The sequence below is a fragment of the Aythya ferina genome (assembly GCF_964211825.1).
Source record: "Aythya ferina genome assembly, chromosome: 19".
In the NCBI taxonomy this organism is placed as follows: domain Eukaryota; kingdom Metazoa; phylum Chordata; class Aves; order Anseriformes; family Anatidae; genus Aythya; species Aythya ferina.
In genome coordinates, this window is record NC_140309.1 from 5475444 (window position 1) to 5498696 (window position 23253).

The 23253-nt window shown below is 41.7% G+C and overlaps 1 protein-coding gene across 1 annotated transcript in view; it reads right to left on the bottom strand.

Moving 5' to 3' along the window:
• Window positions 1-23253, bottom strand: part of RABEP1 (rabaptin, RAB GTPase binding effector protein 1) — a 52330-nt gene that overhangs the window by 27664 nt on the left and 1413 nt on the right. Inside the window, exons 2-4 of the mRNA XM_084493542.1 lie at window positions 5928-6056; window positions 3627-3830; window positions 2416-2576 (exon numbers count right to left, since the gene is read on the bottom strand). Coding sequence (XP_084349668.1) covers window positions 2416-2576; window positions 3627-3830; window positions 5928-6056 — 494 coding nt within the window. The remainder of the gene's footprint in view (window positions 1-2415; window positions 2577-3626; window positions 3831-5927; window positions 6057-23253) is intronic.

The window sequence follows — 23253 nt, forward strand, 5'->3', positions numbered from 1 at the left end:
TTACCAAGTCAAGAGAGCCAACAAGGCTGGTGTCCTGGACTGAAACACAACACTTGTGACCTTGTCTCTGCGCTGTCCATTCTTCTCACCTCACATGGTCAATGCTAGACAGTGGTGTTGTTTTCTCCTGGTTTTAAGAGCTGTTGTATTTTATGTGCTGGTATAGGGCCTATTTACAACAAAAAGCAACATTTTTAAAATTTTTGTGATGTTTGGAGATTCCTTGGAGCTGAAGATGAAATTATTAAAGAAACTATAAATTCATGCCTTAGCATAAAATAAATCCATCTTTATAATCCCTCATCCTTATAAGGACAGAGGATAAATACCACCCCGTTGGATGGCAATACCATTTTGCATGAGGAATTGATTCCAGGTATTCAAACAGTACACCCAAATGATCGAGAAAATTCATCCTTCCTCACTGACTGCTGTGGCATAAATATTCATTATTTTGCTAGTCAAACACAGCTTTTGGGGGGCTTGGGATTTGCTTGTTTGTTATTAGGTGAAATTGAACGTCCTTTTCCTGATTTTGATCTAATTCTTAGTCTCCTTGAGGAAAAACCTCACAGGTTTAATGAGAAAGAAGATTAAAAAGCCCCATGCAAAGCAGTTTAAGCAATTATTTCAAGCTGCACTCTGAAGACCAGCTTTCCCCCTCCCCCTCTTATTACATAAAGTATATGTTCCTCTACAGGCTTATAAACCTTTCCAAGCTCATATTAATCACAGATTAATAAGCCAATCACTTTTTCCTTCAGGATCACAAGAAACATTGATAACACCTTTGAAGAAGTGCCGCTGAAATCACTATTTATCTGCTGTCTTAAACTTTTCAGTGCTAACTGGCTCACAGCAAAGCTACTGAGCCTTGGTGAGCTGCCACCTGAGCAACTTGCAGCTCTAACTGTTACATGATCACCACGCCAGCTAGGAAAAAAAAAAAAAAAAAAAAAAAGAGAGAAATTGCTGAGGTTTTAGTTACTAGAAGACTTTCAGTGGAGAGATTATTTTCTGAAAGTTGTTACTGGCAGTTTGTTGGTAATGCACTGATAGGACTTTTACACTATGAGCTCTGCATTTTCTGGGTCTGTTGATAAGGGACCCACCACACTGATCAAATCCTCCAGCTTTAATCAAAATCTTTTTTCCCCTATTAGGGCTAAAACCTTCTCTAAACAAGGCGATGTCTTTAATCCAGAAGCAGTACGTCTGCAAATATAACACTGTCAAATGGGCTTTACTCAGACTTCCACCTTTATAAATCAAGGACTACATGAAGAACAGTGTTACTGAATAGCAAACATTCAACAAAAACTAGCAATATTTGAGAATCTCTTTTATAGTTTTTAGAAAGGAAATTCCATTTTGAAATAGTAATACTGATTGCTTGTTACTATACAGTAGGACTAGGTAACATATTTAGAATGTTTGTGATATTCAATACTCCACTTCTGACAGCAAGCAGAAACATGGAAATGCAGTGACGTTGCACATTATCAGATGTTAGACTATTCTTCATCCAACACAGGACTATTTATTACATTTTAAGATCTTAGAATACCTTAAAGACTACAGTAAGCATGCTGAGAAGACAAGTTCACTTAAACATGAGTTGTTAATAACACGATGTATACAAAGATTCAAAACCTATCTATTAGGACCAGTTCATTCCCCTTCCCACCTGAAGGAGAGAAAATAGACTGAATTTTCAAATGCAACAAGAAAATCCAAACACACCCCAAGGCACCTCAACTTACTTCCAGGAAATGTTCAAAGTCACAGATCTTTGAACAACAACAAAACCTTTCCAAACTCCAGGGCAATTACCTTTTACTATCTACTAGGAGGAAAATTAGCTCTGTCCTAACTGAAACCAGGACAAAAGCCTATTGTTTTATGGCATCAAGGTTCAGTATTTTCTAGGAAAACAGCAGAATGGTGTTGCACAAACATGGCTAACCTCATAACAAAGGCCAAAGACATTTTAGACGTAGTGCCCATTAAAAACCTCAGAAGTAGTAATGAGATCTGAGAGAAAAAACAAAGGTGCAGGAAGTAAAGGAAGCTTTACAAATCTGCAGTCACTCCAGAAAAATCTAAGGGAGGCTTTACTTGAGTTCAATTGACGGAACAACCAAAGACTTTACAAGGCCTCTTGCTTTTACCAACTGAAAACCAAACCTTGCCATCTTCTCAAGTTGAACCATCTTACTGAATATATATCATCAGATACAACACCTCTATGGATTCAAAAGCAAGATCATGACGACTTCCACGAACAAAGAGCTGAAAGTTGGCAGAACCGGGCTGTGTGTACTTATGGGGAATTATAGCAGGGTGTAGGAACGAACCCACACATAACACAAATACATCTTGAAACTGTAACTGAAGAGCTAGATCTCAACATACCTTTTTCATTTCGTTTTCTAGATTTTCCTCCTCTTGACCTTCAGACAGACGCCTTCTTAACTCTGCTATTTCCCGTTCCACATTTTCTCGATACTGATTCCACTGAGCTCGTTCCTGCTCCAACCTGTGATGATACTGGAGCTCATAGTCACGAACAGTCTCTATAAAACAGCATTTCCAAAACTTACTTTCAATGCAAGATGCACAACAGAGCTTTATGAATTTCATCTCCAACCAGCCAATGATTTTTCATAGTTGACCTAAAGTAGGACATCAGTTAAGTCTTCCTTCCCCTCTCTTCCCTTTGACTCTTACCCCTGAAAAGCAAAAGATACTAAGAAACTACATTTCAGTTTGGGCCATTGCTAGAATACAAACAAACCAGCCCTCCAAACCGTACAGTCCCTAATTTCAAAACAGCATACCTAACATCCTATTTAGCAATATGTTTTGCACCTTTCAGCACATTATCCAGACAAACTACTGAAATCCTACTTCCTCACTCTAAAATGCAACTATAGACTGTAGACTCAGGATATTATGATCTTGTTTGTGAACCTTGAAGAAAACAGCCAGTTATGGCAACAATTTGTTCCCAGTTTACATCCTATATTTTATTCCTTGAATATAGTTTGTCTCAGAAATTAGAACAGCTGCACAACATGCAAAGATAATAAAGAATAGCTCAGAAACATCTAGAAAAAAAAAAAAACACACAAAAAAAAAAAACAAACATGAAGACCCAGAGCTGAAAAACAGCAACACATGCAGTAACTAGCCTGGGGAAAAGTCCATGTGATGATATTGGAGGGACACAACTGTCTGACAGCAGAACTGTGTTTACACAGGAGAGAACAGAATCATGCTGTCAGCCTAAAGCTGTTTTCAGACTTGCCAAATCACATGTATTATACTTATCTTCATGAAGGATGAAGTATCACATTCCCAGTTCCTCAGAAATGTTTTGTATATATGTGGAAATTCCCACTGCCATGATTCCTTCTAACTTTTATCTCCATATTACCAGAAAAGAAGAACCAAGCTCCTTTTGCCAAGCCTAGAAATTATGCTTGATCTGCCCATTCTGTAGCTCAGTTTTGCCAAGCCATGAAGAGCAACTTTCCATACTCTGTACGAGAGCATACATAAATCACAGAATGCATGCTAAGGAGGTGTCTGATCTCAGTGGCAGTGGCTTGTCAGGTTGTTACCTTTCATTACAGCTTGCAGTGAGGCCACTTCTTCTTGCCACTGTCTCTTCACCTCATCGATAGCTTCCTGCTTTGTATTCTCAGAGACAGTGGCTATAGCTTTGATGTTCTCCATTTCAGCATGAGCTTCCATCAGTTGTGTCCGCAATTGTCCCAGATCATCTTGGGCTGCTTGAAGCACTGCATTTTGTCTTTTCAGGTCCTCTGAAAAGTATTATTATTTCCATTTAGCTTGATTAAAAATAAATTCAATCTGAAGAGTATCCACAGTTGCTATGACAAAGAGCAGTGCTCTAACAAGGGCAGGGAGGGAAGCGCTGATATAACAGCATCTACCTATAACAACTGAACAAATGTTAGCAGGTATCTTTAGGGAACATTATCTTGAATTCATTTGCCCTTGTCTTTTATTTGACTTTTACTTGAAAAGTGACTCTTTTTTTGCTGATGCAGCCACAAATCAGACAGTGTAGCTGTAACCTATGAATGAACATGCCTGGTGAAGGTGAACTGTGCTTTTAATTAGTTCAGTACTATTTAATTCATTCTGGTAATGAATTTGGAAAAGATAAAACCAACAGAGAGGAAGACAGTTCTTCACCACTTTTGGCACCAACTTGGTCCAAATTTGGACAGAATACTTTGTATTCTAGACTAGAAACACTCTGTGAACACTACCTGGAGCCCGTATATGAAAACTAAGCAGCCAAATTTGCTCTATTGTGCCTGTTTCCACTAGAAAAAGAGATGCATTCAACTGAATGTCCACTACTTCCCTAATTGTTGCAACCAGAAGCAGAGATTAAACTAATTTCATATTATCCTCTAGAGGTTTCAGTTAATCTGAAGCAAAAGCTTTAAATGCTATATATTATACAATTAATTCTAAAAGTACTAACAGAAAATATAGTTTTATGCCCATGTAGCCTATTTCAACAGCAATAACTTTAGCAGAAAGATCTGGCCAGCATACAAAAACAACAAGCTATCTCTATTAATCAAGCCTGGTGCCCAAGACCTTACTACTTGAAAAAGAATATGAAACTCTAAGCTAATTGAGTACTAAAAAGGACATCAATCCTTGAATTAAAACAACAACAACCACCACCACCACAAAATCCTATAGCATCTATGTTATTTAGTTCCTAAATGACAGTGTTAAAGATAGCCTGCCACTGTCCCACATGTATTTTTAGGAAAGGGTCTCAGAGTACAAAGAGGGGGAAAAAGCTTTGGTGGAGGGGGGGAAGTAATTGCTTGTATATTCTTCTCTGGTATCCTTTCACTCTGGTACATATAAAAGTTGGTTTTTTTGATCATCATAATTTTCTATTTTTTGACTGCTTGGAAAAGAGAGAAGTACTGCTGATCTCATCAGCAGCATCTTGTATCTCAAATTTCCTTTCATCCAGCTGCTAGAAACACAAAGAAATAGGCCTTCTGTATGATCTGATCTTCATTATGCCTGTTGTATTTCTGCTCTCATAAGCTAATACAAGCAGCTGCAGTCCTAATGCATTATTTTTTGGGTTTGCTTTCATATGTTAAGGACAGAAAATCATCAGAATTAGAAGTAAACCAATTTGGCTCTCAGAACAGCAACTATCACTACTCTCCAAGTCTTCATTGGATATTTGAGCTCATATGGTTCAAATTTTCCTACAGCGTGCTATTGAAATAAATGCCCTTGGCTAGTATTAAAATTTTTACAATGTTTTTCTGCTTACATTCTAGCTCAGATTGAAAAGTAAGACAAATTAATACTGTATGAAAGAAGCTAGCCACAAAGCATGAAAAGCACATCATCTAGACTACATCTTTCTGCTTCAGCTGCTGTTCAGAGAGAATGAGCACACTGACTTTAGAGTTGGTATTAAATTCAGGGGTGATGTGTCTGGATGTACAACAAGTTGCTCGGCTGACTCCTGTCTGTGCAGCCAAATTTTTAAATTAATTCCAAAAATTTGTTCCTGTAAGCTAAAGAGCCACCAATTGAATTTTACTCCCTACTCATCTCTTACATTCTTACTATAACTGTTTAAGACCTTACTTTTTCATTTTTGGCAAATCAAAAGCAATGTGTTATCTCATAATGGATATGTAGCCAATTATCCCAGTATTGGAAGAAAATTATCTTAAATCCTAACTAGGATTATCCTTAACCAGAGGAAAAAAAATTGTGGTGTGCATGTGCAAATGGGAAACAGTAGTTGGCATTACAAAGGTTATTCTTCATATAGGCTTTACATACAGCTAAAGTTTATTTAAACTTTCAAAGAATCCAGAAAATAGAGAACTTACCTTCCTTAGCCAAGTACAGCTCCTTAAATTTCGCTCTCTTTTGATTAAATTCTTGCTCGAGTTGCTGCTTTGTGCGCAGAAATTCTGCATTGACCTTTTCCAATTCTGCCACCCGTTGTAGAAGAGCAACTAAAAATAAAACAGAAGATAAGGTACGTCACTAACAGTTAAGACATCCCATTCTGCAACTTAGAGGTTTGAGGCTTTTGCTTTTTGAAGTATATTTATTAATTAGTTCAACTGTTGCCCCACAATAAATCAGAACAACCAGTGAGAGTCCTTTAAGCACAGAGGGAAGGTAAGTTCTCTTAGACTGCAGCATCAAATCGCAGTAGGTATCTCCACAGCTATTTGGGAACGTGGCAGGGAATTCTATAGAAAACAATTCCCCCAAAGAAAATCATACTTCTGTAAATACACCGAAGGAAGCAATTGGGAAAAAACAAACAAAAAGCCCGTGAAGGCCGAGCATCGAAGCACCAAGTTCTCAAAGGCTAAGGTTGAAGAAAACTCAACAACAGCTGCTGAGCTAACAACTACAGACCAAAAAAAAATCATAAACTAAAACATGATGCCTTGATGCCTCCTGCCTTCAGTTCTGCACTTCCATTAACACATTTTGCAAACTACATTCATTCAACCAAACTGCCAGAAGATGACCACAATCTATGGAGAAATAACTGATCATCAGATCAAACGCTTCCTGTTTCCAGCAGGTAAAAATCCGTAAGCGAGCACATATATATCTGCATTTTCCAGTATTTACTGCATTAGCAGATGACCTGGTGGTATGGCAAACAAAAGGAATACTATTAAGTCCACAAGGCACTGAAGACTGTTACAACACGATCACCACAACGCTGCATGACACTATAAAGAGTGAGAAGCACAACCGCCACCCCTATAATACTGATCTTCATGTGCAATATTAACAACTTCGCACCTCAAGAAGCACAGGCCTGCTTTAGGTGCCAGAGGGTTTCCTACTGTACACCTCAGAACTTGAATTCAAAATAGAAACAAGAGGCAGATGAGCTCAAACAAAACCCACCTCCATGCGGCAATGCACTGAGCAAACAGCGTTCCTCTAAGCAATCCTCTATCTGTTCTGCAAAAGCATTTTATGGACGTGTTCCAGCTCCGTCTGGTAGAAAAGCTGAATCACTTTGTTTCAGTTATAGTCCCTACACAGCACAGACTACATACACAAAATATTGATCCATCAGACACGCTTACATAGCCCACCCAAAACACTTACCACTAAAACCAAGTACAGAAAACGTAGTACAGTGGCCACAGAACTTCAGCAGCAGCAAACACTGAGACTTGCAAAACGGTGGCAGCAGATCTACAGCTTACAGTGGTAAAATGCTGGCTGGTGAACGCCATTGAGGCTGTGTGTGTTATGTTTATTTTTAGTACCAGATGACTTAGAGTAACTGCAGACGTGAACAAAAGGATCTTTTAAATGCACTGGTATGTTTTACTGATCGCTGTTTATAAGGGCCTGTGGTATTATAAAACATAGTGCTTAAGTTATCTGCTCAACTCCATGCTGGATAAAAGGTATATGTAGCTACAGAACCAAAGAAATCTTCATTTCACTTTTTCAATTGAACTTTCAGTATCAAGACATCAGCTTTCCTGGCCACCCTCTCTTATTGGGATTCTGCAAGGCAAACTGCACAGGGGAACTCTCCAGAATGCAAAAGAAACCTGCAGCAAAGACAGCTCACTGAGAGGAAAGCTTCAAAGGAGCTCAGAAAGCGCCTGGATCAAAACCAGGACTGAAACAGCATGCGTGGAGCCAGGCCCAGGCTCGACAGCACTTCCCAAGGCTAAAGAGCTGCCTTCGATCTCTTGCAGAAGGGTAAGCCTACACTTCCACTCCCCACTGGCTCGAGAGAGATCGATGCTGGAAGCCAAGGCAGCCAGGCAGCAGGGCTGGAGGTGCCTGGCGGAGCCCCCACAGCCACCACGCCGCCGCCTCAGAGCCAGGCCAGGCCAGGCTTGGAGGAGGCGCTTCTGGTGCCATGGCTTCGGCTCTTGAAGGGACGCGGTGACAGGCTCTAATATCTAGGGGAGGCTGGATTGTGCCACAGCCGGGCAGGTGCCCAGAGCCATACACACAAGTTGAAAAGAAAGCAAAAAGGAATCTAGGCATCACTTGCCGTATGACCGACATTTTGAAGACCTCACAACAGCGGCTGTGCTACTGCTCCCATCAGAAAGCAAACTTTGGCTGTGCAAAACAACCAAATTATATTTCTTCTGAAGAGAAGACTTGCTTCTGCCAAGGACGGAGGGCAGAGGACACCACAAGAGCCGACACTTTAAGCTGAGGCAACAAGAAGTTCGGCCTTCCTAAACCCTCCCGCCCAAGCAGAGAGGGGTGGCAGGGTCACCAAGCAGGAAATGGAAATGAAACTTCAAGTGCTTTTGTTTTTACAGTGTGGCCTTTCTCTCCAGCCTGCCAGTTGCATGTAAAAAGAAAAAAGTGAATAACCTGGCACTACAGTGCTCTGGCTGCTGCCAGGCCAGCTGTAGGCCCTGGGAAGAGCAAATGGCGACAGGTGAGATCTGCAGGCCACACATCGGCACAACTATGTGTTAGCATTATTGCTTTCATTCATGTACTAGGCTCAAAGTGTTTTTACCACCCGTATGAGGTATGTTCAGGACAGATCCTGGCGTTCCACACACAGAAGAGGAGTTTCCCCACACCAGCGTTATCCACATTTCACTAACACACGCACCCGAGGAAAATAAATCATATTATATGTCAACCCCCAGAAACGCGTATGTGTAAAAAGAAAAGCAGGTTATTTTTAAGACATCATCCCAACTACCTTCTTTCTACTAAGTGAAAATGGTTATATTTTCACAAAAAGATTGTCTTTTCAGTGGATATGGTTTGTACGACAGCAATACAGACACTCCACTTTCTAGAACGAACCCAAATTTGAACTGCCAGCTGCAGGTAACCGCAGGCCACATTACACAGATTAAAGCCTGCCTGGAAAAGCACTGAAGTCACTGGCAGGAAAGGGATATTCAGAGATTTTCAATTAGATCACTGTCATTTATAGCTGAAGTCTTGCTCTGAAGTTAGGCCCAAATCACCTCAGTTCTGTCAAAGAGCTGAGAAAGAAAAGTTTTTATTTGCCATCATAGGCTGCCAAAAAAAAAAAAAAAAAAAAAAAAAACTAACCACCAAAAACTGTTCATTTTGGAATTGTTCATGAATGGGAGCACCATACACAGAAAGGCTGACGACATTGATGAAGCACACAGCGAACCACTCTATGACAGGAGCCACCATTACACGCCGGCCCCCAGGAGGCAGGGTGCACTCTGTATCCCCTAAGAGAGGCAGTATGGGAGGCCTAACTCCCCAATTTGGGCCCTAACTCATTAAGAAGCAAACAAAAACCCTATAGACCAACTTGGTAACTCACAAAACAGCACCAATAAGAGTTTAAACTAAAATCAATAGGCCAAACTGAAAATGAAGCAAGCAAACAAGAAGTCACTTTGGCCAACCATTACTCTACAAATAAGGCTTTTTTTAGGGTATTGGGGACTACTGATGGCAGTCAGACAAACCAAGGGCATTACCAGCTTTGTTTCTAACAAACTACACGGATGCTGTATAGGTACTTCATGTCAAGAGCAGGGATCACCATCTACCTGTTTAACGTTATAAAACACACTGCATGCTATTACATGGCTTAACCAGGTGGAAGAACTCAAAAGAAGGGCAGCAAAATCCACTTATGAGTGGATTTTACTTACGAGAAGGCTATGAGACAATTGGAGCACGTAACAAGAAACTACAGTGAAAAAAAGACCAAACTTTCTCTTAAACCAACACACAGCAAGGTTTCAACGTAAGGCAAACACACGAACAAGCACACATCCTGTATGTGACTAGTTACTTAAACGCTGCTTCACAGATCAGCTCCCAAAAGGATTAAATTTTATCTATGACAGTTCCCAGTTATGCAAACATGTAGTGACCATTCCTGAATTAAGACAGACAAAGCCGATTATCGCCAAGTTTATTTTTGAGTACTAGGTCTATTTATAAAATTAATACCACAAAGCTTTCCACTTGATATTTTAGGATGTCAAACATGACATCAAGAGTTCAGTCCTACAGCTGAAATCTGAAAAACAGATCAGAAACAAACTACTTGCCTCCAAAATATTTGCTAGACATAAGTCACTCGTGTCACTTTCCACCTCTTCCTTTTCCTGTTATGATTGGGCAGCCATATCTTTTTATTTTTTCCATACCTCTGTCTCGAGCATTTTTTTCTTCATGCTTATTTCCTAACAGCCCTAATTTTTATCCACCACGATGCCATATTGGAGCCACATTTACGGTGCTACATAAATTTGCAGTCTAGAAGTCTGCCACCAGTACATGTATTTTGACTGCAGATAGCTTTTCTTAGTTTTATTTTCTTTAAAGATTTGATTAAAACAAACAACTTGCAAAACATACTCCAAAGAATGCAGTTGTTTGGTAAGTGGCACCCGAAAGCAGGGTTTTTTTAGTAAGCGAGTTGAACAGAAAAAATTCCCGATTTATGACATTGAAGTGGTGTTCTCTTCAAGGAGCAAAGCTTTCCTTTACACACTTGAACAGCAGCACACCAAACTGAAGGGGAAAATAAAAGGGGGTGGGAGTGGTGTAGAAGGAAAAAAAGAATTATTTGCTTTCCCAAACTTGCATTTGTAAGCATCAAGCATTTCATTTACCTCTTCTGGACAAACGTCTATAGCTTATTGGTCAGCATACATTCGTTTAGTTTTATTTAAGGACAAAGAACTCATTTTCAGAGGCAACAAAACCCTTTGCATTGTCACAAATCTCCTTTCCTGAGGACATCACTGCGCGCAGTGCTGACAGCCAGGATCCAGAAAGAGAAGGAAAGACGGCGATCCTGCAGCTGTGCTACGGGAGACGCGCTGCTGCTTGCCAATATCATTACCAGCAATTCTGCAGAATTAACTTTTAGGCAGTTCCCTATTTTGGGCACTGTGGCTTTCAGAGACCTTGTTACATCTGCCCAACAACTTATAGCTTATGGTACAGCTGAAGGTTATTTGACATCCCTAATTCCTTCTGTACTGACTAAACATTTGCAAGCAAGAATCCAGTACTAATTTAATGCTATGTTCATTAAAACTTGGTGGTGGAGTCAAATGCACGTATCAGTTAAGATACTGAACTGAGCCCTGCTGCAGCATATCAGTTATAATAACTTTTTATTGCAGTAAATCAACAATTGCAGTATCAAAAACATTCAACTGAGCACTGCACATTAAACATCTAACCACATTATAAATACATAACATCAAGCAGAACAGCTTGCATTATGCTATGAAAATAGTATCTAACTTTTCCACTGTAACTTGTAGTCTCAGTAATGCCTGTTCCTATTCTTTATTTTCCTTGTTTTCAGCACTGTATGACATGCTACTGTAAGGATCTCAAAGAAACACAACATTTAAATAATTAAAGTCTAAAGAAATGAAGAAGGTGAGATGGGAAGGAGTCTCTTCTAGAGAAAACAAGGGTCTTTTGCGTGACTTCTAGCTATCCAAGGATTAATTAACAACTAGATAACTTTTGATGTGGTACCATCAAAAAAAAAAATTTTTGATGTAAAAACCCATGCAGCCATTTGTATGACCATCTCCACGGCATTTGAAGCGAGTTGCTTGCATGCTGCAGGTGTCCCCGAGGAACCTGCTCCTGCTCCCACCAGCTGGGGTTGGGGCGGCTGCCGCCCCGAGCGCAGCGACAGCTGGCACTGCTGTTCTACATCAGCGCCCAGGTGCACAGCCAGCAAACAACGCTGAAAGCGTTTCCAGGTTCAGGTCAAATGGTGATTACCAAAAATGCCATGTAGTACTCGCTAGTAAGGCAACTTGTTGTCCTCTGTCTTCCTTGTGCAACCATTTTTACCCAAATCGTCCTGGAAGCATGATCACACAGTGAATGTTGTCATGTACAATTATAAGGGGAAAAAGAAGCGAAGACATTGTTTCTCCGTTTTTCTCCACTACTACTTCCCTCTTTTTCTCTCCTTCCTATGGGGCACACAACACATTAACTACTTCCTTGCTTTGTTACTGCCTCCCTCGCCTTTCTTCTCGGACACAAAACCGGGCAGTTGCTGTTCTGGAGTCCAAATCCCCGATGCTCCCGTCGCCCTCGGTGAAGGGGAATCACAACTTACCTCCTCCCAATCTTGATAAGGCCGATTCACGTGGTGAGTAATGCTCCTCACCTCTTCCACACATTTAGTCATTCTGGCCCCAGGTAATTTAAGTCTAGTTTTAAGTTTATGCTTAGCTAAACATTATTTAAATCAGAATGCAATGGAACAGCGGTCACTCGCATCAGGTATCACGGGAATGCAGCTATTTACATAGGGTTGTATGCACAGAAGTGGGCTTGGACTCTTTTCCCCAGTAATTTATTTTACATTTGCCAAAAGCACCTTCACCTCCCAAGGGCAGTCCCCTACCTCCATCAGTAGCCTGTTCTTTCCTGCACCCCTCACCACAGTAGCAGGTCCTTTTCCTTTACCCTTTAACCAGCCTTTTGCTGTTTTGTGCACACACTTGACCTTCTCCATGCAAGTTTCCAGCCAATGAACGTGGGGTTTTGTTGTCCTTAGTTTTTCCTCTAATTAATTCCTGCCATTGATACTTTGGAAGGTGAGGAGTACAATCCCTCAAAGCTTCTGGAAAACACTATCAGTATTTTTTCAAGAGTAACACCACCCTCTCCGCCCCATCAATTAAATGGTAATTTAAATAGGGCAGCAGTGGATCAATCACGGTGTAGGAAAAGTCAGCTAGACATCATGATGGATGGTAAGCCAGAGAAAGTATTCTGGCTGCACGTGGTCATCCTACTGCCACCATCAGTGAATCTGCTCAGAAACACAATGAGTTTGAGTTCCGCATAAGTCAACAGCAAGCAAGTTACAGTTTAATGAACAGAGACACTGAATTCACCTATAGAGACAAAAAAAAAGAGAGAACTGAGTTATTACTCTCATCTCAGTCACCAGCATGTTCCTTGATCTCTCTGTGCTTCTATCTTACTCTCCCTCGCTGTAACACTGACAATTTTTCATTTTTATAACCTTTCTTTATAAAAGGCTCATTTAAAAAAAAAGTCTCGGCAGAAATAAAATTCAATGACTTCTTGGGTTTATGGAGGATCTATTTACTCTACAGGCTGTGTACATTTACCCAGGCTAGCCACTGCTTGAGCAAACAAGCGAGCATGGTGATGACAGCACAAACCACAGCAAAGGTTAAGCATCCAAGTATTGGTCAGGTTTCTCTAAAAGGATTCACAGCTTGTGCCGAGTGTCGTTGCTGCTACGATTACACCACTATCAGCTTAAAGCTAGTCTGGATCTACATACCCTGCAGTCACAGTCCAACTTGATCCCTTGGCAAAGCTTTTCAAGCATTTAGTACAGTATCTATGCTTAAACAATGCACCTGTCAAACACGTCAGCGTTCACGTGCGCGTTGCCACTCCTTTTATTTCATCAGGCTGCCCTACCTCGCTAACCTGTAAGCTAGGCAGGCAGCAGAAAGGTGTTTCAAGCAGACAGAGGAGGCCCTTTAGCCCCTAAACAAAACCCTCCAGCAGCGCCAGCTACTCCCCTCTCGTAGTATTTTGAAGTCCCAATAAACAGCCAGGCAGCTCCATTCTTCTTGACCAAAGTAACATCAAGAATATGAATGAGCCTTCGTGTTTGTGCAGGAAGGCTTCTGCCAAGCCTTGACACGCTCCCAGATCTAACCATCACGTGTACAAAACAGCCAAAGTTCAGAACAGGACAACGTTACTTCACGTGGCAATTACCCCTGACAGAGCGGTCTTCAGAGGATCTTACCTTGCAAAGAGACAGAATGGAAACAGTTGTTAATACCTCCTTGAGTAAACCACCAGAAATCTGCTGTTCTGATCAAATATTCTCATTTCAGATGGACGGGCATTTAGGGAAAGCTTCTGACACTTGCTCCGCTATGCAGGAGACCACTTACAGAAGCCAGCACTCAGAACACCGCTAGCATAAATGGTTTTTAAGATGTAAACGTTTACCATGCCCAGACAACAAACTCGGTGCTGATTTTCTTTCACAATACTGTAATTGCTGACTCATCTGCAGTGGGAGGAGAAAAAATCCCTTTGACTCCTTCTAACATGTTTGTCACACCGCTCACAGATTTATTAATGGCTGTCCTCTTTTAGGGAAAAAAAAAAGTGAATAAAGTGTGACTCAGCTCCCAGAGCAACAAAAACAACCCCACTGCATTGTTCGCTGCGATGAAGTAAATGAACATATAAAACATACCCGTTCCCATTAATTCCAAATTCCCCCGAATACCAGTCCTGCAAGACCTCACGCTGTGCTGCCATTTGCTGTAGGGCTGATTAATTGTGGTGTGGCTTTGAGAGCCTTCAGGCTATGTACCATCCCAACGCCCTGCCACCCCATCTCTGTGCAGAAGGAACCAACTAACCATGACCCAGCAGAGCGAGAAACTCCAAGGAAGATAACAAAATTGAAATATCTGACTGGGGAGAGAAACACACAGGCAGACCAACAGGAGAAGACAATGAGAAAAACAAAAAGCTTCTCTAGTTTACCATTACTATAGGTGTGAGGAGAGCACCACCGACAGCAAGTCAGCCTCTCTGCACAATTTCAAAACCAACATGGTCAGGAACAGCACGCAAACGCTTCCCACCCCTGCAGCTACCAGACAGCACCCACGTATGGTTACAGGTACCAGAAAAGCTTCTGAGATAGCAGTAACTCACACAGGACCCATAGTCATGAATTTGAACTAACACCATAAGAGGGGTTAATGTCACATCATTCCCTCTGCGGTTCCCTGTCCCTTCCTACAACATTTGGCGGCCCAAACGGGTAGCCAGAGAACGAACAGGGGACAGGACCAGGCTAGGACCCGGTTTCAAGGCAGAGTCATTTCAGAAGTGTTAGCTGTGAGAAGAGCCCCTTGCAGGCATGAACACATGGTGCCTCAGAGTAACCACTTCCAGGATATAAATCTTGATAAATGGCCTGGAAAATGTGGCTGCCAGATGTATTTATGGAGACACCGTGGTGATAAGTACAGTATGACAACTAATAAAAGATGATTAGCATCTTTATTTGATAAGGAACAGGATACAGTCCCTATCGTTGGGAGTAAGGTTTCTGCAGCAATTTAATAGTTTCCCTGAGAACAACAGCCTACTACTCCCCCAAGTCTCCATAATCTATTTCTTGACAGGAAGCACTGCCATCAGTCTATATATTTCTACTTTTTGCTACCACTTGTCACTAAACGCATTTCTGAGCAGTTAAAAAGGAAGAAATTCCTCCTCCAGCATGAAGTTTTCATTTACACTGCAACGTTTAAATATATACATATGCCTGGAGAATAAGCAAAACAACATGAAGACTTAACTAAGCCTGCAGTTGTTATGATCATTCAAAGTAAACTGCAGCCCCAGTGTTCACCTTTTTGGGTAACCCAGGCCCCCACCTCGCCCCGGGTTAGCCCCAGCACAGTACGAGGACCCGTGGGGCTGTGCAGCAATGGGAGCAGCGAGGTGATACAGCACAAAGCTGGGGACAGAGAGGTGTCAAACCACTTACTTTCAGCCCATCAGGACCCTGCCCACGCTCATCACGTGGCTGACGTGTACCAGAACCGCCACGAACATGGCAGCGAGGCTGCAGGCTGCTTCAAACCGTGAACAGGAGTCTGCACAACACATCCGTATCGCCACCGGGAGGTCTCCACCCCTTCCTTTGTGCCGGCTCTAATACTCACTGAATCAATTAAACTCATTAATCCAGCAGTGAGCGGCTCTCCACTGGGTGGCTGTGCTGAAGTGGCCCAGCAGTGGCTCCCACGTGTCGAGCAGGCACAAAGGTGAGGAGGGAACATGACTCTGGGAGCCTGGCTTTCCTGCTGCCCTGCGCTCCCTTCTGGTGACCAAGCTCAGGGTAGGGTAGAGTTGGGTTTTTCCCCTTTTTCTTTCTTTACAAGACTTTATGGCTGTCATAAAAGCGATAAATGGCCTTCTCCAAATCCTGATTTCCATTCAGGCCATCTAGGGTCAGTTGCAACGTAACCTGTGCCAGAACACCAGCTCCAAAGCTCGCCTTTCCCACCCGTGTTTGTACACACACAGTTTGAACAAACCCAACTGAACGGGTGTCTCCCATGTAAGCACATTCAGACTGGTACAAAACCAAGCTGGAGGTAAAAACATATGGGAAAACAGTTCAACGCCACAGCCAGGTTAGGCTCACATTTACTTTTATTTGAAAGCAAGGACACGAGTGCAAAACTGCAGCTAAATCAGACCCTGTAACGTGCCATCACAACCCCTCCTGTGTATCATCAGGTAAACGTTAGCCTCCGTGCCTCCAGCGAATCCACCAGGGTTTTCTACACTATTTAGGGATTTAGCATCTTCATCCCTGGTTTCATCTAGAAGTCAAGCAGGAGCTGTGCAGACCAGGCAGACAGCTGTAATGCTCACAGTTAGAGGTGTCAGTCAAGCACTGAATCTGGAGTCTGGCTAATTGCTTTCCCATTAATTTAGCACACGTCTCTAGACACACACAAAGAAAAAATGTAAACAGGCATTGTGAGCTGACAATTAAGGAAGTATTACGTGAAACCAATTAATCATCCCTAAAAGAAAATGTAACAGATGACATAAAGATGTCAGTTTATGAGATGCTTTGAATGAACAGAGCCAAACTCGAGTTTCATATTCCACCAAAATAAAGCAAGTAACAGCACAGCTCAGTTACATCAGGGATCTTGGCACAGCCCATCGCTAATGTAAGATGGTGTTCCAACCCTCGTGTCTGTAGTCAATGGGAGTCTAGGACATCTTCAGCAGGCCCTGGGAAATACAATTTGCTGAAGGGGCACCAGACACTGACATTTATAGGGATGGTTAAGATAAGCAGCTGCTTGAACAGTAACTTCGAGCACTCATCTGTGCTTCTTCCCTCTATAGATTAAGCCAGTGCAAATACCGATGTAAGGAATATTTCTGTATTCTGTGCTTGTAGACAAGTTAGTGTTTGCAAGTTACTTGATTCTGTGTTTCTTTCTTTAACGTAACCAACCATGTTGCCAACCCAATCATTTCACAGAGCACTGCTGTAGCAGCACTTAACACATGGCACAAAGATCTCTTGCTGAGGAACACTGCAATGGCAACCACACGTGCAAATACAACGTTACCCTGCCAAGGCATGGGTGCGGTGGGTAAACAGTTCTGCATGGAAGCACTGAGACAAAAATTTAAGAAGGTGAAAGAGTGATCTTTCTTCTTTATAATTTTGCATATTTTTCTCTTTTGTTGCCACTTAAATAGCATTTCAAGCCTTGTTGCAACTGGCTGGAAATTAAAAACATGCATCAACAAAAGCAGCAAATACAAATCTTGCAGTCTATTTGGGATACTTTCTTGAAGCCTTGGCAACACTGCTCAATCAACAAAGCTGGGTTGGTCTCATCCTCAGTTAATCGCTTCCTCTCACCTACAAGCCATACCCTCAGGAGCATCCATAGAAACGATTCTGCTGTCTTTCAATTATTGATTCTGATTTTCTTTGCCATGTATAATTTCTACAGAACACAAATGACATAACAATTTTATTGGAAAGGTTATTTTCAGAAGCCACAAAACGACAGAAGAAGAACACAAAGAAATTCCCACCTAAATTTAAATTTCTTCCCTCAGTGTGAAGCACCACGGCACAACAAGCCTCTCTTCTTTATTAAATCAGGCTTGGTAGATTTTTTTTTTTTAAGCTCTTAAGATCTATTTTGCAGTTATGGTGGGGACACGAGGCAACACAGGGCTCTAGCAGCCTGCAGCACGATGTGAGGAGTCACACAGCGGGCTGCCTGCCCTGCTCCCTACCCAAACCACGTCTTCAGAACTGCTCTGGCAGGTGAGGTTTGGGGCTCCTTTGTTTCTCTACCGTTCCAAAGGAGATCAGCAGTTAACCTCCAGCAATTAATTTCTGCAATCCGTGATGCATATAACCGCTTTGGTTTACATATAAAGAAACCAAGGTAATAAAGAATCAGATGTCAGCCAATCTCATGATAAATAGGTGAGTAGCTGAGGTCCAACGCCTGCCAAACTCTACAGCTGGTTCGGAGAAAACACTGAATCTGCATGAAATGCATAAGGCAGGGGGGCTGAAAAGCAGGTGAGTACCTGCTCTGTACCAAGAGGAAAGCAAGAGAAGACCTTCTCTTTTTAATAAAAGCTGACAAGATCTTAAAAATAAACCAAAAAAAAAAAAAAAAGTCCACAAGAACAGGACAGCAAACAAGCTAAGAATCAGCATAGCTGGCGAGCAGTGCTGTCTGGAAAAGAAAAGAAGAAATTTTTCATGAAGAAAGTGCACTCCTACAATTTTCTCCAGCAGCAGAGTGGAGGCACGGAGGAAGGATACTGAGGACATCCCAACCAGAGAGCAGAGCAAGCAAAGGCTGGAGCAGCTGACACAAGAAACAGGGGGTGTCCACAGACGGGAGGCAGCAAAAGGCCTGCAGGAGGAAGAGCAGTGTTTAAGGAAGAGGAGGTGATGGTGGGTGGGAAGGAGCCCAGAGGAAACCAGAGGATGAGCTGAGCAGCAGCGGTTGTCCAGGACAGTTGAACAGCCGCTTGGCCTTGGAGAGGAAGCATCCAAAGGTCACGCAAGGCAACGTTTCAGAGGAATTAACCAGTCACTTAGCTGTGTGGAAACAGAAATTGCCAGGGGAGATGGAAACAGATGTGAAGGGTGACATGAAAGCTTTCATTTTATTCTCTGTTGTATGTGGAGGGGCTTGACCACGGAAGATGAGCACGGGATGAGGACAGGAGGGAGAACAGAGGCACCGCAAGGCAGCTGGCTGCCAACAGAAGTCATGGCTGAAAGAAGCAGACATGAGTAGGAAAAAAGGAAAACAGGAACAAAACAAAACACAGCAATCTGAAGTTTTCTTAATAACTGACTTGGGCACACTGTAAGCTAAGAAGAAAGCAATTACAGAGACAGACATCAAGTGGCCCTTCTGGTGTTAAGGGTACCTAGGGAGGTTTCCTCTGTTCTGACAGGTGAAATCAGTGTTTTTTCAGTCCTTTTTTTTTTTTTTTTTCCTAGAACCCCCCAGGCCTCCTTTATAAAAAAACCAGACTTAAAGCCTTCTCACAACAGAGTTATTTTTTAAGGGGTTTGTGGAAGGCAGCACAGAAGTAGCACCTGAGTGACAGGGGTCTGAAGGCCACGGGCTGAAATGCCGCTGGGTTAGAAAGAAAATACATCAGTCAGGCCATCCATCTTCATTTTGTACTTACAAGCTACTATGCAAATGAAAGACATCATTACATTAACGGATGTGCTGCAGTTCTGCACTCCGAAGGTACGATACGCACCATTAATAATGAGACACAACAAGCCAGCGTTTTTCTCAAGCACCAGGGATATTTCAGCGAAGTACTCAAAAGCAACCCTGTATTTCCTGAAAAATACAGAAATCCTACCTCAGGGTACACTCCTCACATGTTCCTCCTATGCCAATTTATATAAAGATGTCAAATGATTTACATTTTTCCAGAGATAATTCATCATCATGCTTAACTGACTATACCATGACTAAAATTACACAACACTTACCCTATTTATAGAGTAACTTGCAGAGACTAGCACCAGTAACTCAGACTGCACTGGCGCAGGTACTGGAAACAAGTCTGCAAGTACCAACTACAAACCACTCAGAAGCACTAGACCTTTGGAATGAAAGATGTTACTCTTAAACACACACAGAATGGCATTTACAGCTAGTCCTTGTCTTGTTTTTTTTTCCCACCCCTGCCTTGTTGTCAGGTACAGTTTGGAAGTCTGCTTGGTAAGTGCTGCTTATCAGTGCTATCAGTGCTTATCTTGGAAGACTTCAGTCAGAGCAAAGCCATAACCTCATGCTTTTTGTTTTAAATACAAACCTTTATTTAAACAGAATTATATATATATATATATATATATTTTATATATATATATATATATATATATATATATAAAAATATAGAAAACTTCACATCTTAGAAGAATTTTTTAATAAAGTGCCTGAAGCGAAAGCCCAGGAAGCCTGCCATTCAACCATCACCCGTTATGAAGCCGATGGGATCTGGTCCACTCCCACGCTGGGAGACGTTGTTTGTTTTAGCTTCTTAAAAGTTTTAAAACAAAATTCCTTCCTCAATCACTTTCAAGGGAGCGCACACAAACTAGTTCCGCAGTGGGAATCCGCTCCACCCACAAAGGGCTATGGGAAAGCAGCTGAGCATCTTGAGGCAGCAGGCCAGAAAGGACAGAAAACATTTCGGAAGGCCATCTTGTCAATGATGGTGGTGAACTGGCCAAGAAGCAATAAAACCGGGCAGAGAATTTTTATTTTCCAGCATTTAAAATACAAGAGAGAGACAGACAGTCCACGTCATAAAGTATATTCACTCTGCCTTCAGGCAAGTCAATAGCTAATTTTAACAAACAGGGTCACAGCATTTCTCAAAATTGAGAGAGAGATTTGGGACTTGGCTTCATATGGAAAGCAGACACCCTGAATGTGCACATTTCCACTCCAGAGCAAACCGACCTGCTGAGCTGATCAAAACTTCCTCAGAAATTCTAAGAGGTGTATGTTCGAGGTGTCTGCCTCACTTCTGAAGCCAAATTCCAGACGGGTCCACTGAACAAACAGAAAAATGTACAACTGAAAAAGAGATGTGTTCGTTTGTGTTGATTTTTTTTTTAATTGAACATGTTTGTTTAATAACTGTTAAATAGCATGCTAAATTAAAAGCAAGCAAAATGAAAGGGAAGGAATTTTGGGGCTCTTGGAAAGTACCAGCAATTCTGCAGTTAGTACCCAAGAGACAAGAGTTTAACTTTTGACAGTTACATCAACAACACAGAGCTAAACTGCAGTGCTCAAAATCAGTCCCTTACCAACCACACCTAGCTTTTGAGATGAGTAATAGCATATTTAGATACTTCAACTTCATTTTAAAAGTGATATGTGTAAGGAAAATAACTAGAACCATATTAAGTGGCTAAGGCTTAAGTTTCGTTAGTTCATTGTCTATGTGACATTTCAGACCCCTCCACTGGCAGCGGCCAACCTCTGAGGCACATGAGAAGTACAGCGACAGCAAGATCTCTGCTCCTGTCAGGAGGATCCCACGGTAGTGGTACGAGGCAGCAGCACAGCCCCCGGTGCTGCCAGTGGTACTAAACCCAAGATGGCAATGTTCTCCAACCTCCTGCATGCAGCTGAGTGCTTCTCTGCGCTGACAGCTGCCATCTGACTCTGACCACAAAAAAGAGACAGCATTTTTACTGGCCTGAGCACGGGAGTAAGAAAAAGTGACTCCGATCACCTGGCTGGTGATTTTTTTCTTATAGTGTTCAACAGACCATGCCACTAAGGGTTTCCTTTATCACAGAGTATCAGCGGTTACTATTTACCAGCCTGAGCGTACCAACAGTTTAAGTTCACTAGTGCGGTAAGGAGAGTTCAATAATTTGCAAATAATAACAACAATAAGGATATGCAAAGTAAGTCTTGAAGAATTAGTGCTTTATGTAGTAGCAGCTCCCTCATTGAAGCATCTTCCAGATACAAGAAGGAGCGATATTAAACCCCAAACAATCTGATAGGGAAAAACTATGTCAAAACATTTTATTTGGTAACCTTATTTTCAGAGATGGCAAGCATCCAGATCTGAAATAAGCCCAAGGAAGCTGCCCACCTTAAAAATATGAATTATTATTTTTTTATTTTATTTATTTATTTATTTTACAAATCAGGCATTACCGTTCCAGTCATACCATCTAGATGGCATGCGTTAATAAAAGAAATCCGCAAAAAGCCACCTTGACCGGGATCAGTGAGCACACACCTACTTGCAGCAGAGGTTGCCACAATCAGCTAAGAGTTAACAGCACAGTGCACCAAGCCACATGAGCAGCCAGAGGACTCTGCACTTAGCCTTTTGCGATTGTTATCATATGGAAACTCTATTACCCCATACAAAAGAATTAGAGGGTTATTAACTTCTATACTAAGCCAAAGTACAAAAACAGGGTAGGACCCAACATCCATTCTTCTCCTCTTTCTTTGTGTTACTCTACCTCTCTTTTGGTACCATTTTCATTTCAGTATGGGCTTTAGAATTGAATATATATTCTAATATAATATTCCTCTCACATTGCTTCATTATTATTTTTTTAACTAGAGTCTTTTATACTTGCTTTCATCAACAACAAAAAAATGTAGCCAATGCATCTTGCACAGGTAAAGAATGCGCACAGTATTTACAACCAATGTCAGTAATTATACAAAAGCTGTAACTTTTTCTTGAAGGGCCATACTAATCCAGTGCTGGTTTGTCACATGTAATCTTAAAACAGAAATTACACTGCTCCTCTGAGCAATAAATTCAGTGCGGACAGCCAAAAACACTGAATAAATCACTTCTACTTTTTCTCCATATTAAAACACAATGGAGAAGTTTCAAGGCACACTTTTTGCAAGTTACACAAAAGAAAAAAAAAGCCCATCAGGCTTGAGAACTGCAGTAGAGTGATAAAAGTGGATGAAAAGAAAACCAAAAACTGGGCCTATCACTGCCAAAGGATGGGGGAGAGGAGCCATTTTAGAAGCTCTCAGTTCATCAGTGCGAGGACACAGCAAAAACTTTCAGAATCCATCCAACTTCCAGCCACTTCCCTCCCAACCATGGGTCTTATTTACACTATCCTTGTCTTTCCACAGATGAAAGACATGAGAAGGACAGCAACCCATACCTCTTACAAGACAGACTTCATCAACCTACCAAATTACTAAGTTTTACTCGCACCTTTGTGTCTTTTTAAACAACAACAGCAAGAACAAAATTCTATCCAACTTGTAACTTCTAACACACAGCTAACATACAACTACCTTTCCTGGCAAAGAAGCAGCAAACATTTGCTCAGTTCCACTGCACACCTGCAGCCAGATTCTCTGCAAGAGCCAAGAAGAAAAATTGTCGCAAGCTGTTCTGTAGCTCTCACAAGAAAAGGCTAAAGAACAATAAACAATGGTTATTTGCCACAAAGCACACGAGTAACCCATACCAAGAGCAACCTTACAGTCATGACAGCAAGTAAATTCACCTTCCCCCTAGTGCTCTCAC